This window comes from Triturus cristatus, chromosome 3_1 (genome assembly GCF_964204655.1).
Source record: "Triturus cristatus chromosome 3_1, aTriCri1.1, whole genome shotgun sequence".
NCBI classification, from domain to species: domain Eukaryota; kingdom Metazoa; phylum Chordata; class Amphibia; order Caudata; family Salamandridae; genus Triturus; species Triturus cristatus.
Genome location: NC_140583.1, coordinates 720,071,753 through 720,084,532, shown reverse-complemented (window position 1 = coordinate 720,084,532; position 12,780 = coordinate 720,071,753). Strand labels below are relative to the sequence as shown.

Sequence of the window (12,780 nt, the reverse complement as noted above, 5' to 3'; positions counted from 1 at the left end):
TTCTTGAATGCTCATACAGAGATGTAGCATGACACTGATAGTAGCATGGCATTGTTTGACTGAGAAGCACTTTGAGGTCTGTGTATTGTTGGTTGCCCTCTTCCAATTCATATCTGAACTTCAAGTCCTTTCATTGCTAAGACTCCTCATGAGATTTCATGGCCCAATATTTTTGTTTTTGGGCACAGCCACGGCTTACACACGGACGCTTATACTGGACCTAATGTTGAATCTACATATATTGTCCTACAGAACACAGACATGTTCACTGTACCGTGCGACTAGCATGAAAATCTCTTATTCCCTGGAAATATTCTTACCCATCAGGGTACTAGTTACCTCTGTGTTTACCGTCCTGTCCATCCATTGAGCCAACTTGGGCCCAATACAGATGTCTTTATTGCCTTAAAAAAGCCCTCAGCCTGCCAGCCATCACAGGGTGAAACGTGTTAGGCGAGTCTTTGTTTCTACACACAAGTAGATTATTCTAGGTAACTCTTTATGAACATGGAATATAAGTTCTAAACCTTGAATGTTTAATAAGAACAATAGTTACTTACCTGTAATCTGTGGTTCTCCAGTATTGGTGTCTTTCATAGTCACATGCCTGAATCATTCCCCGTCGTCGGAGTGGGAGTCCCACGGTACATAGACAAGCAATAATTATGCATATAACAACCAAAAACCCCTGGTAACCTGAACCAGGAAGTAAAGTAGCCTAAGCTACCAGGAAAAAACTTCCACATCTATGACTATCACAGTCATTATATCCAGTCCAAACTGCAGCCAATCAGGCCACAACACCCACCAGAATGTTCTCCTCAGAGGCTCAGGCTCTCAGATTTTCTCGCACAGGAGTGAAGTAATACATAACAGCCTAAAAAGCCTCTGAGGGGAGGTGGGCGGGTTGCATGTGAATCTATGAAAGACACTAATACTGGAGAACCACAGATTACAGGTAAGTAACTATTTTTCTTCTCCAGTATTTGGGGTGTCTTTCATAGATTCACATGCCTGAATCAGAATAGATAGCAGTACGTAACCTTATGCTCATAAGACGCTGTTTTGTATCATAGACCTTATACATTATGAAACAGTATAACCACAGAGAAATACATGTGTGTTTCAACATCTGGAAAATAATTTCAAGACAGAAATAGCATGGAAAAAACGTCTTATAAAAGCATAGTGGAGGAGGGAGAACAGAGGCTCGTCTTATTTGAAAAGATTGCGTAGGACAGCTTATCCGACTAATGCATCCACATCACTTGCAGCTTCCAAACAGTAGTGTTTGGTAAAAGTATGTCTGCTGGACCATGTTGCAGCTTTACAGATCTGATGAAGAGGTACACCGGCGAAAAGCGCTGTAGATGAAGAGATCGCTCTCGTAGAGTGTGATCTTGGGGTCGCTTGCAATGGTCTTCCAGCTTGGCCATGGCATAAACAAATTGCAGCAGAGATCCAACGAGCTATGGTTGGCTTTGCTACTGAATGGCCTTGGCGCGGTTTACCATATGCTACAAAGAGTTGGTCCGATTTGCGTATTGATGCTGTCCGCTGTAAATAAAACTTCAGACATCTCTTGATGTCTAGAGAATGCAAGGCCCTTTCTGCAGCTGTTAGCGGATTTGGGAAGAATGTTTTATAGGTTCATTAAGATGGAAATCCATCGGAACCTTTGGCATAAATTTTGGATTAGCGCGCAGCACTACAGATTCAGATGAGAATTGCAGAAAGGGTGGAAGAACAGTGAACGCTTGGAGGTCACTAACTCTTCTGGTTGATGTTAAGGCCAGCAATAAGGAAACCTTCCAAGAGAGGAACTTTAGATCCACCTTGTGAATGGGCTCGAAAGGATGCCGCATTAGTTGTGAAAGCACTATATTAAGGTGCCAAGAAGGAGGTGGATGCCGAATAGGAGGGAACATCCGAAATAACCCCTTAAAAAATTGTTCGATGACTCTATTGGAATAAAGAGAGTTGACACCATCCTGTCGAAACCTTGAAATTGCCGCCAAGAACACCTTCAGAGTAGAATGGGAAAGACCGGACCATGCCAACTGTAGAAAGAAAGGCAGAATTTGCTCTGGTCATGCATGGATAGGATGAAGATTAGCAGATTGACACCACATGCAAAATCTTTTCCACTTTAATTTATAGGTTTTTACAGTAGCGGGTGCTCGAGCATTGGCCAAAACCTCTAGACAGTCTGGAGGGATATCTAGGTGTGCAAATTCAAGGTGTTGAGGAGCCATGCCGCTAATCTCAGCGATGTTGGGTCCGGGTGATAAATTTGACCGTTCTGAAGGGTCAGAAGCTGTGGAATTGGTCGAAACTGTATGGGCTCGGACTCAGAGAGGAGGAGAAGTTCCGTAAACCAGTACTGGCGGGGCCATCTGGGAGCAATTAAGATCATGCGGCAAGGCTGTTGTTTGATCTTGCGCAGAACCCGTGGAACCAACGTAATCAGTGGAAAAGCGTAGGCATAAATTTGCGACCAATTCATCGAAAAGGCATTTCCCAGCGATCTTTTGTGGGGAACCCAACTTGTAAAGAATGGGCATTTGCGGTTCTGGCTGGTTGCAAAGAGGTCGAGATCGGGATGCCCCCATTTCTGAAACACTCCGTCCAGGGATGGTTGGTGTAGTTCCCATTCGTGATTCGACGTTGTAGTTCTGCTGAGGGAATCCGCCAGAACATTGCTGATTCCTGGGACGTGAATGGCTTTGATGCTGATCTTGTGACGGATCGCCGAATCCCAAATCTACTGCGCTTGCTGAGATAGTAGGGCTGACCTCGTCCCACCTTGTTTTTTCAAGTAATGCATACTTGTCATATTGTCTGTTCTTACTAGTACGCATGCTCCTCTGATGACGGCTTGGAAGGATTTTAAAGCCAAGAATATGGCTCGCAGCTCTAAGAGGTTGATATGCCACTTTCTTTGTTTTAGAGTCCACCTGCCATTGACTGTCATTCCTTGAAGGTGCGCTCCCCAACCCTCGAGAGATGCATCTGTGGTGATGGTGAAATCCGGCATTTCGACCAGAAATGGACAACCCTCCTTCAAGTGCTTCATCTGACCCCACCACTGAAAGGCGTCCCGCATTCTTGCGGTGATGTGAATGATATCCTCGAATGACCCTGTGATCTGAAGCCATTGCAGATTGAGCTCCTCTTGCAACGGCCTCATTCTGTACCGGCAGTTGGGAATGAGATGAATGCAAGAAGAAATCATTCCTAGGAAGGATTTGTACACACTGACTGAAACGCACTTTTTTGATAGTAGTGAGCACGCGAGGTTGCGTGTCTTGATCTGCCTTTCTTTTGACACAAAGGCCTTGGACAGATTTGTGTCCAGTGTTGCTCCTAGGAACGTTCTTCTTTGGGAAGGAGTTAGATGTGATTTCTCTAGATTTGTGGAAAGACCCAGGGACTGAAAGAGTAAAAGGTATTTTTGAACATGCTTGGATGCTACCTTGGCGGAACTCGCCTTGATAAGGCAGTCGTCCAGGTACCGGAAAATTTGAATTCCGTGCAGACGGAGATGTGCAGTCACTGGCGCCATGACCTTTGTGAATACTCTGGGCGCAGAACGGAGTCCAAATGGGAGGACTCTGAATTGAAAATCCCTGCCAGCCACTCTGAACCGTAGAAATTTTCTGTGCCTGGGTAGGATTGGTACATGAAAATAAGCGTCCTGTAGGTCGAGGGTGGCCATGTAATCCCCCATCGAAAGCAACTGTAGAATTTCTTGGAGCGTTAACATCCGGAAAGACATTTTCTTTAAAAATTTGTTGAGAGCGCGAAGATCGAGAATTGGACGCCACTCTCCTGACTTTTTCCGGATGAGGAAAAACCTTGAATAAAAGGCCGTCCCTTTCTGCAGTAGAGGGACTTTTTCGATTGCTCCCTTTTGAACCATCAGATATATTTGGGAAAAAAGCTCCTTGAGATGAGCAGGGGGTGGACTTTTGGGAGGAGAATTTGGCGGAATTTTTGTGAATTCCAGAGCATGGCCTCTGGATACTATATCCAATACCCACTTGTCTGTCGTAATCTTGGACCAATTTGAATAAAAGTGGTATATTTGACCTCCAATTTTTGTACGGGGCAACGGTAGAGATGGTGGCAGGTGGCAGACCTAATTTTTTCTTACTGGACTCTCGTCCACGAAAGGATCGTTTCCTACGAGACTGTGAGTACGGTTGACTTTGTTGGCTGTAATATTGTTGGCAATAATTTTGAGATCTTTGGCCAGGCTGGGAGGTTTGAAAGGAATGCTGCTGACTATAACCTCCCATGCTAGAGAATGATCCACGTCCTCTGGCACCACGGAAGGAAGACTTCCGGAATTGCAGGCTACCCAGAGACCTCGCCGTCTCCATATCCTTCTTAATAGCCTGTAGTGCTTCATCCACATGTGCACCAAATAAGGCCTCACCATCAAATGGCATGTCTATGATCCTTGACTGCACCTCCTGACGAAAAGTCGTTGACTTTAGCCAACCCTGCCTCCTTAACACTGCAGCTCCTGCCAACTGCCTGCACCCAGAAGATGCCACATCCACTGCTGCATCAATGATCTCTGCCGATGCATACTCCCCTTCCTGCAAGATCTTTAAGGCCTCGGATTTTGAAGGCTCCGGTAACATATCGATGAAAGCCGAGATGTCGGACCACATCTGGCGATCGTATCTCCCCAATATAGCCAGGGAGTTCGCAGCTCGAACTGTGGTTGCTGCCATCGTGGAAACCTTCTTTCCTATTGCATCCAATCTCCTGCCGTCTCTGTCAGGTGGAGCGGATATGGGCGATGATGGGTTCCTAGCCCGTCTCTGAGCCGCTTGAGCTATAACAGAGTCTGCTTTAGGTTGACCAACAAGGCATGCTGGTGAGTTACTTGGGGCCTTATACTTTTTATCCAACCGTGGTATCACTGCTGGAAGAGAGTTTGGAGTAGCCATTAGTCGTAATCCCTCCTTTCAAATGAAATCAATGATTGGGATTGACCAAACCTGCTTCCTCGGTTGGTCTTTAAAATCATAAAGGAAGCAGTCCTCCCCGACGAGGCCTTCGTTGACGGGTCCATCTTCGTCGACGAGTGAATCTTCGTCAACGAGTCCGTTTTCGTCGACGGGGCAATAATCGACGGTACAGCAATCTTCGTCGACGATGCACCCGCCGACGAGGAAGTCTTCGTAGACGGAGTAATTTTCTTACTTCTTACCGTCGACGGAGTGGAAACGAGTGATGACACTTCCTTCATCGACGAGATGGGCTTAACACTCACCGAGACCAGCATCGACGGAGACGAAGCTGAAGTCATTATCATTGCAGGTCTTGGCGACGAGAATGTAAATCGTCGACGTTGAAACCGCGTCGACGATGATAACCGTCGACGACAGAGGCGTCGACGGTGCCGTCGACGACGCCTGAGGTAAAATCCTGTCAGGAAAACTATTAGGTGGTAGAGTTTTTCCTGATTTTGTCACAGGCGTAGAGGGCTTGGTTCCTGAAGGTGGAGACGTCGTCCTAGATGAAGACGAAGACTGACCAGAGCCCTTTGTAACGCCCTGAACGTCTCAGGATCGTTTAACAGACACGACAATGAGGACGCAACCACTTGTGAAGGGTTAGTTCTTTTAATGAAGGCAAATAAAATACAAAGAACAAACAAAAGTTATAGTCACTGGAATCCTCCAGGCTAAGTACGTTACCAGCCCACAGCACGGATGGTCCTAACCGTCCTCTGCATATACGCCGATCCCGGCGTATGCCAACAGAGGGCAGAAATGTAATGGCCGACAATGCCAATCGGTAGGCTGTGAGGGGCACGAAGAGTGTTGGGGAGAATCGAGGAGTCAGGGAAACACCCAGCCGGGGTCTCTACCTGAAGGGAGCAGCCGCTCAACCTCTTCCTCAGACTGCACCGGGATGCGGAGTCACCTCCTGGTGATGCGTCACCGATACCCCAATCACAAGCAAGAAGACTGAACCGAGAGCAGCCGCTCGATCGATCCTGTGGACTTCCGAGTCTGTAACGCGGCAAACACCTCCTGGTGTGTCTCTGGTCGGGCTGGGAGTTACGACTCCAACCAGCAAAAGCGCCACTGCGCTTGGACTCAGCCGAGTCAAAAAGCGAAGCTCAATGGTTGACCGGTAGAGCTTCCGGGTCCTTCACAGGTGACGATGGGGCAAGACACGGCCCAGGGAGTAACGACTCGACCTACCTCCGTTCTTGCCTTACTGGAGCACCACTCCTGAACACTGCTCTTCACGAAGCAGGTACGTCGGTGTAAACACAATATCCGACAGCCTTGTACCTCCCGGTTCCTCCCTTTATAGGGCGTGTTTTCCTTGAGTTATGTAACAGCTCTCCTGTTTACATAAGGGCGTGTTTCCCTTGAGTTATGTAACAGCTCTCCTGTTTACATAAGGGCGTGTTTCCCTTGAGTTATGTAACAGCTCTCCTGTTTACATAAGGGCGTGTTTCCCTTGAGTTATGTAACAGCTCTCCTGTTTACATAAGGGCGTGTTTCCCTTGTATGACAGGAATTCTTGACACCCTTAACAGGCTGGTCTCTCCTCAACACCTTCGCCCCAGGAGAAGAAAACTCTTCTTCAGCCACCCTTTTTCTGGAAGAGACAGTGGATTCAGAGGCACTTTCTATCTCTGACAAAGGAGTGTCTTTATCGTTGATCTTCTGAAGCCACAGAAGAAGGCGCCCTTCTCTATCACTGAGGGTTTTCTGAGGGAAAGTCCGGCAAATCTTACACTCCTTCACCTCATGATCAGGATAGAGGCAATAGATACATTTCTTGTGAGGGTCTTCAGAAAAAAGCCGAAGCTTCCCGCAGGACTCACAAGGTCTGAAGAGGGAACTTTTTGAAGTTGACATCCTTGAAGACTGTAAAACAGCAGTGAAAACTTGAAGTACTGAGCAGAGCTCAGGGAGACTCCCTTCATACGACGTGCGGAAGAAAATCTGAGGGCCTGAGCCTCTGAGGAGAACATTCTGGTGGGTGCTGTTGCCTGATTGGCTGCAGTTTGGACTGGATATAATGACTGATAGTCATAGATGTGGAAGTTTTTTCCTGGTAGCTTAGGCTACTTTACTTCCTGGTTCAGGTTACCAGGGGTTTTTGGTTGTTATATGCATAATTATTGCTTTTCTATTTACCGTGGGACTCCCACGCTGACGAAGGGGAATGATTCAGGCATGTGAATCTATGAAAGACACCCCAAATACTGGAGAACTAAAAATATCAAGTCCTTGTTTCTGCACACCAGTATATTTCTCTTTGTAACCAAACATGAATATGGAATAGGAGTTATAAAACGTCAATGTTTAATAACCTTTTCTTAAGTTGCTTACATTTTGAATTTCAAGATTTTGTTTGATTACTTTTGCGTATTGTTTTTGTACACGCAGCCAATGCACCATTTAATTATACAGTGAACTTGCTTCTAGGTGTAAGGGTTTTTACCTAGTTAAGTGCATGTTTCAGCCACTGAATGAACTTTTTTCAAATAAAAGACATGGGGACATATTTACAAGCCCCTTGCACCACCAGTACACCACTTTTTTTCATATAAAAAGTGACGCACCATCGGCACTTGGGCTTGTAAATAACCTTGTGTATTTTAGCACCTAAGGATATAGCCAACAGCCCTTACCCCTTGTTTTCTTTTTCTTTTGACAACACAACAAAACTTTTGTTTGACAGATGAGACATCTAAAGGACCTGAATATTTTTCCCAGCCACTAGAAAAGCTTGGAATGATCTTCCACTATCCCAAAGGCATACAGGCCCATAGGAAGGTAAGACAGTTTAGTTACACACTGGAAAAGATGAGATGACCATGGCAGAGTAAGTTACATGCCCGCTCTCCTTGCCATTTAAGTTTCCCTACAGTTCAGTTGATTTCTATACTGAACGTTGAATTCTGTTAACCACAACGTCGGAGACAATAGAGTCTGATACAGACAGAGGGATATTCCACCCTTCAAACGATTGCGATTATTGTTCACTACCTGTGATGCCTAGTCCCTAGCTCCTTGCACACGAAGTCGTCAGTAGTCCAAAAAGTAACATTGTACAAGTTATAAAGTACCTCTTAATATAGGAAAAGTTCTAGGGCAGTTGTTCTTAACCTGTGGTCTAAGGACCCCTGGAGGTCACAAGGCCTACTCAGAGAGTTTGTGACTGTTGTACAAAATAAATATTATAATTAATTACAATTAATAAAGTATATACACAATTAAAGAAGCACAGCTGAAAATGTGAAATCTTTTTTCTATATTCTATATTGAATTAAACAAAATATTTCAATATTTGAGCATTTGGTGTATACTTGTTTTTGTATTTTTTGAGTACTGTTTTTAGGACAAAGGAGTGTCTTTATCCTTGATCTTCTGAAGCCACAGAAGAAGGCGCCCTTCTCTATCACCGAGGGTTTTCTGAGGGAAAGTCCGGCAAATCTTACACTCCTTCACCTCATGATCAGGATAGAGGCAATAGATACATTTCTTGTGAGGGTCTTCAGAAAAAAGCCGAAGCTTCCCGCAGGACTCACAAGGTCTGAAGAGGGAACTTTTTGAAGTTGACATCCTTGAAGACTGTAAAACAGCAGTGAAAACTTGAAGTACTGAGCAGAGCTCAGGGAGACTCCCTTCATACGACGTGCGGAAGAAAATCTGAGGGCCTGAGCCTCTGAGGAGAACATTCTGGTGGGTGCTGTTGCCTGATTGGCTGCAGTTTGGACTGGATATAATGACTGTGATAGTCATAGATGTGGAAGTTTTTTCCTGGTAGCTTAGGCTACTTTACTTCCTGGTTCAGGTTACCAGGGGTTTTTGGTTGTTATATGCATAATTATTGCTTTTCTATTTACCGTGGGACTCCCACGCTGACGAAGGGGAATGATTCAGGCATGTGAATCTATGAAAGACACCCCAAATACTGGAGAACTAAAAATATCAAGTCCTTGTTTCTGCACACCAGTATATTTCTCTTTATAACCAAACATGAATATGGAATAGGAGTTATAAAACGTCAATGTTTAATAACCTTTTCTTAAGTTGCTTACATTTTGAATTTCAAGATTTTGTTTGATTACTTTTGCGTATTGTTTTTGTACACGCAGCCAATGCACCATTTAATTATACAGTGAACTTGCTTCTAGGTGTAAGGGTTTTTACCTAGTTAAGTGCATGTTTCAGCCACTGAATGAACTTTTTTTAAATAAAAGACATGGGGACATATTTACAAGCCCCTTGCACCACCAGTACACCACTTTTTTTCATATAAAAAGTGACGCACCATCGGCACTTGGGCTTGTAAATAACCTTGTGTATTTTAGCACCTAAGGATATAGCCAACAGCCCTTACCCCTTGTTTTCTTTTTCTTTTGACAACACAACAAAACTTTTGTTTGACAGATGAGACATCTAAAGGACCTGAATATTTTTCCCAGCCACTAGAAAAGCTTGGAATGATCTTCCACTATCCCAAAGGCATACAGGCCCATAGGAATGTAAGACAGTTTAGTTACACACTGGAAAAGATGAGATGACCATGGCAGAGTAAGTTACATGCCCGCTCTCCTTGCCGTTTAAGTTTCCCTACAGTTCAGTGGATTTCTATACTGAACGTTGAATTCTGTTAACCACAACGTCGGAGACAATAGAGTCTGATACAGACAGAGGGATATTCCACCCTTCAAACGATTGCGATTATTGTTCACTACCTGTGATGCCTAGTCCCTAGCTCCTTGCACACGAAGTCGTCAGTAGTCCAAAAAGTAACATTGTACAAGTTATAAAGTACCTCTTAATATAGGAAAAGTTCTAGGGCAGTTGTTCTTAACCTGTGGTCTAAGGACCCCTGGAGGTCACAAGGCCTACTCAGAGAGTTTGTGACTGTTGTACAAAATAAATATTAGAATTAATTACAATTAATAAAGTATATACACAATTAAAGAAGCACAGCTGAAAATGTGAAATCTTTTTTCTATATTCTATATTGAATTAAACAAAATATTTCAATATTTGAGCATTTGGTGTATACTTGTTTTTGTATTTTTTGAGTACTGTTTTTAGGTTCAAATCATAGAGAAAACTTAAGCCAGGAATCCCTGACTGCCATTAAAGACTCAGTGGTGGCCCCCAAATTCAAGTAATGATTTAGTGGGGGTCCACAGAAGTCAGTTAAGAACAACTGTCCTACGGTGCAAATCACACAAATATTCAAGACCTTTATTTTTAGGTGCAAAAGTGGGTATTTATAGACATACAGTAACTAGTGATATCACTACCCACAAATAAGGCAGCATTGCAAATTAAGAGAGCATGCTAATTGCGCTTGCTTAAACCTTAGTAATGTTATCTATCATGCAATCAGCTGAGTCTCCCTTACAACTGATAATAACTCTTCCGGGTTCAAACAATTCCTCAAATTGAGTTCTTTTTTTTCCAGGCCTTCCAGACAAGACTTAACACCAGAAGTCCTGTTGTAGCTCTCCTAACCCAGAAGAGTGCCCGGTCCAAATATGGGTTCAAATTTCTGAGTTACCCACCTTTCACTGTGGACGTCCATGTAATTCGCAGGTAGGAGGCTGCAAGTCTACAGACCTGGGCAGAGCTTGACCACTTGAAGGATCTACTGGGACAAGGTGGAAGAAAGACTGGGGTGAGGAACAACTGATTTGCATCTACAGACATGGAAGGCAATTCAATCTAAAATAGCAACAAACCAGTTTACCATCCTATTTGTTGAGGCAGCTCATACGGCGACTGCAGGAGGAGTTAGCAACAAACATCGATAAATGAAGCCCTGATATTTGATGAAGCAGTAATGTTACCACAATGCAGTATGGATATGGCATTCTCCCGTGAAGAAGTCTCATGCTAAGCAAGATGCAAGATACCAGAAATATCCTCCAAACTCATGAATGATAGCAGCCAAAGCAATGTCACAGGACAGGCATTCCCTCTATTCTAACATGAGATGTTATGAAGATCTATTATTTTTCAAACTACCAGTAAGTGGCATGTGGGAAAGGACTACTTTTTAAACAAATTATATAGAATCCAATAAGAAAAAGAAAATCATGAACGTAGAAATGTGGTTCTGTGCTAAAGTTTACATAATTGATTTAATATGTTTGACATGCTCCTCTTTGTACTGATGTAACATGTTCTGTAATCCTGGCCTCGCATCTTTGTTCCACAAAATCAGCCTGAGGTGCCAAGAATCACCAATAGATACATTAAATGTGTTGCAATATTTGCAGTGTCTCGGCTTAATTTTAGAGTAAACCGGTCTTCAACGAGTCATTTGAAAGGCCTACTTTCACCCAGTGGTGCCTTCTTTCATGACCCGCAAACACATCTTTGCAAAGTAACTTGTAAAGCGTGACTTTAAATGATGTTGATGGATTGCTTTCCAAGTTAAGCACATGTTTTCATCAATGGAAGGGTAATGCCTACTTTGCCAAACCATGAGCAAGGCTGTCTTTGAAGTGTCTGCTTTCACAATGCGATGTGAAGCAACTTTTTTCAGCAAGTGATACAGGGTGTGATGTACAAACTGTTTTACCGGTTGCAAACCCTCAGAGTCTGTAATCTGAAGGTTTGTTACCGTTAAAACACTTTTCATCATGTACTGCACAAATGCCGAGGCACATAAAAAGTAGTCCAAACCAGTGAACTAGGCTTTAGCCACGATAATGTAAGCGAGGAAGTCCATAAGTTTATCTTTGATTTTCTCCGTGTATCCTTTATTGCATATCATAGAGAGTTTTCATAACATCCGAAACAGGCAGCCGACACGTGTTTCACCCGAAAGGACTTTCTCAAGGCTAGACAAATCAGTAGAAAAATTTGTATTACAAAAATCGTTTTTCCACAAGATCCCAATTGTCATAATAATCCAACACCTGTAGCAAGGGGAATTGGTAATCCTCACTCCCGCTACCTTCGTATAGTCCGTCCGACCTTGATAAGCCTGTAGCACTGAAACAGTCGGATTGTGTGCAATCCCAATGGGATGTGCCTCGGCATTTGTGCAGTCTATGTATATACCTCTAGGGGGATTTGCCTCTCACAAGAGAGTTGATTTGGTCTCCCAAAGGCAGAGGGAGGCTTCTTGCTTGGAGAGCACTACAGCATACTGGTTTTCGGAGAATACGACTTTCCGACGGACAAATTTGATAGATGTGCATTCAGAAAGTGGCATTTCTGCCGTGTGTTTTTGTGTAATACTTTTCATCATGTATTAAACCCAATTAATCATAATTCTGAAAAGGTTTTCTGAATCGTTAAATTGGTTAAGTAAATCTTAAGGAAGTATATTTGAAAGGGGCATGTTAAGGGTGTTCCTTCCAAATACCTATTCCTTAAGGTATGTATTGATGTTTTCCAACCAAAATCTGGCCGCAAAATATTAATTGTTTACCACCAATTTAAAATTGATGGCAAGCAATTCCCAAACAGGAAGGGGTCCGCAGACAACTCCTTCCCCCTGGAGAATGTAGGACACTACCTACTCTTATAAAATGTTTGTTTAACTTTTTATTGTGTGTATTTTAAATGTGCCTCGCTTTCCCTTCAGGAAAATAGACTGGCTAAAAAAAAAAAAGATTGCTTTATATGAAAGCAATCATAGACAAGTTGGTCTGCTGACCCCAGCAGGCCACCAGGCCTGTGGCTCTAGTCAATCTTAGTGGGTCGCAATTTACGACCAGCCTCATGAATATTACTGCGGTAGGTCATATTG

At 43.6% G+C, this 12,780-nt stretch overlaps 1 protein-coding gene across 3 annotated transcripts in view; it reads left to right on the top strand.

Moving 5' to 3' along the window:
• The window catches only part of LMNTD2 (lamin tail domain containing 2), a 181,996-nt gene extending 170,705 nt beyond the window's left edge, over positions 1-11,291 (top strand). For all 3 annotated transcript variants that reach the window (XM_085644816.1, XM_085644815.1, XM_085644814.1), the window contains one exon: positions 10,480-11,291. In XM_085644816.1, the coding sequence (XP_085500942.1) occupies positions 10,480-10,499 (20 nt within the window). In that variant the 3' untranslated portion in view covers positions 10,500-11,291. The remainder of the gene's footprint in view (positions 1-10,479) is intronic.
• The last annotated feature ends 1,489 nt before the right edge of the window (positions 11,292-12,780 follow it).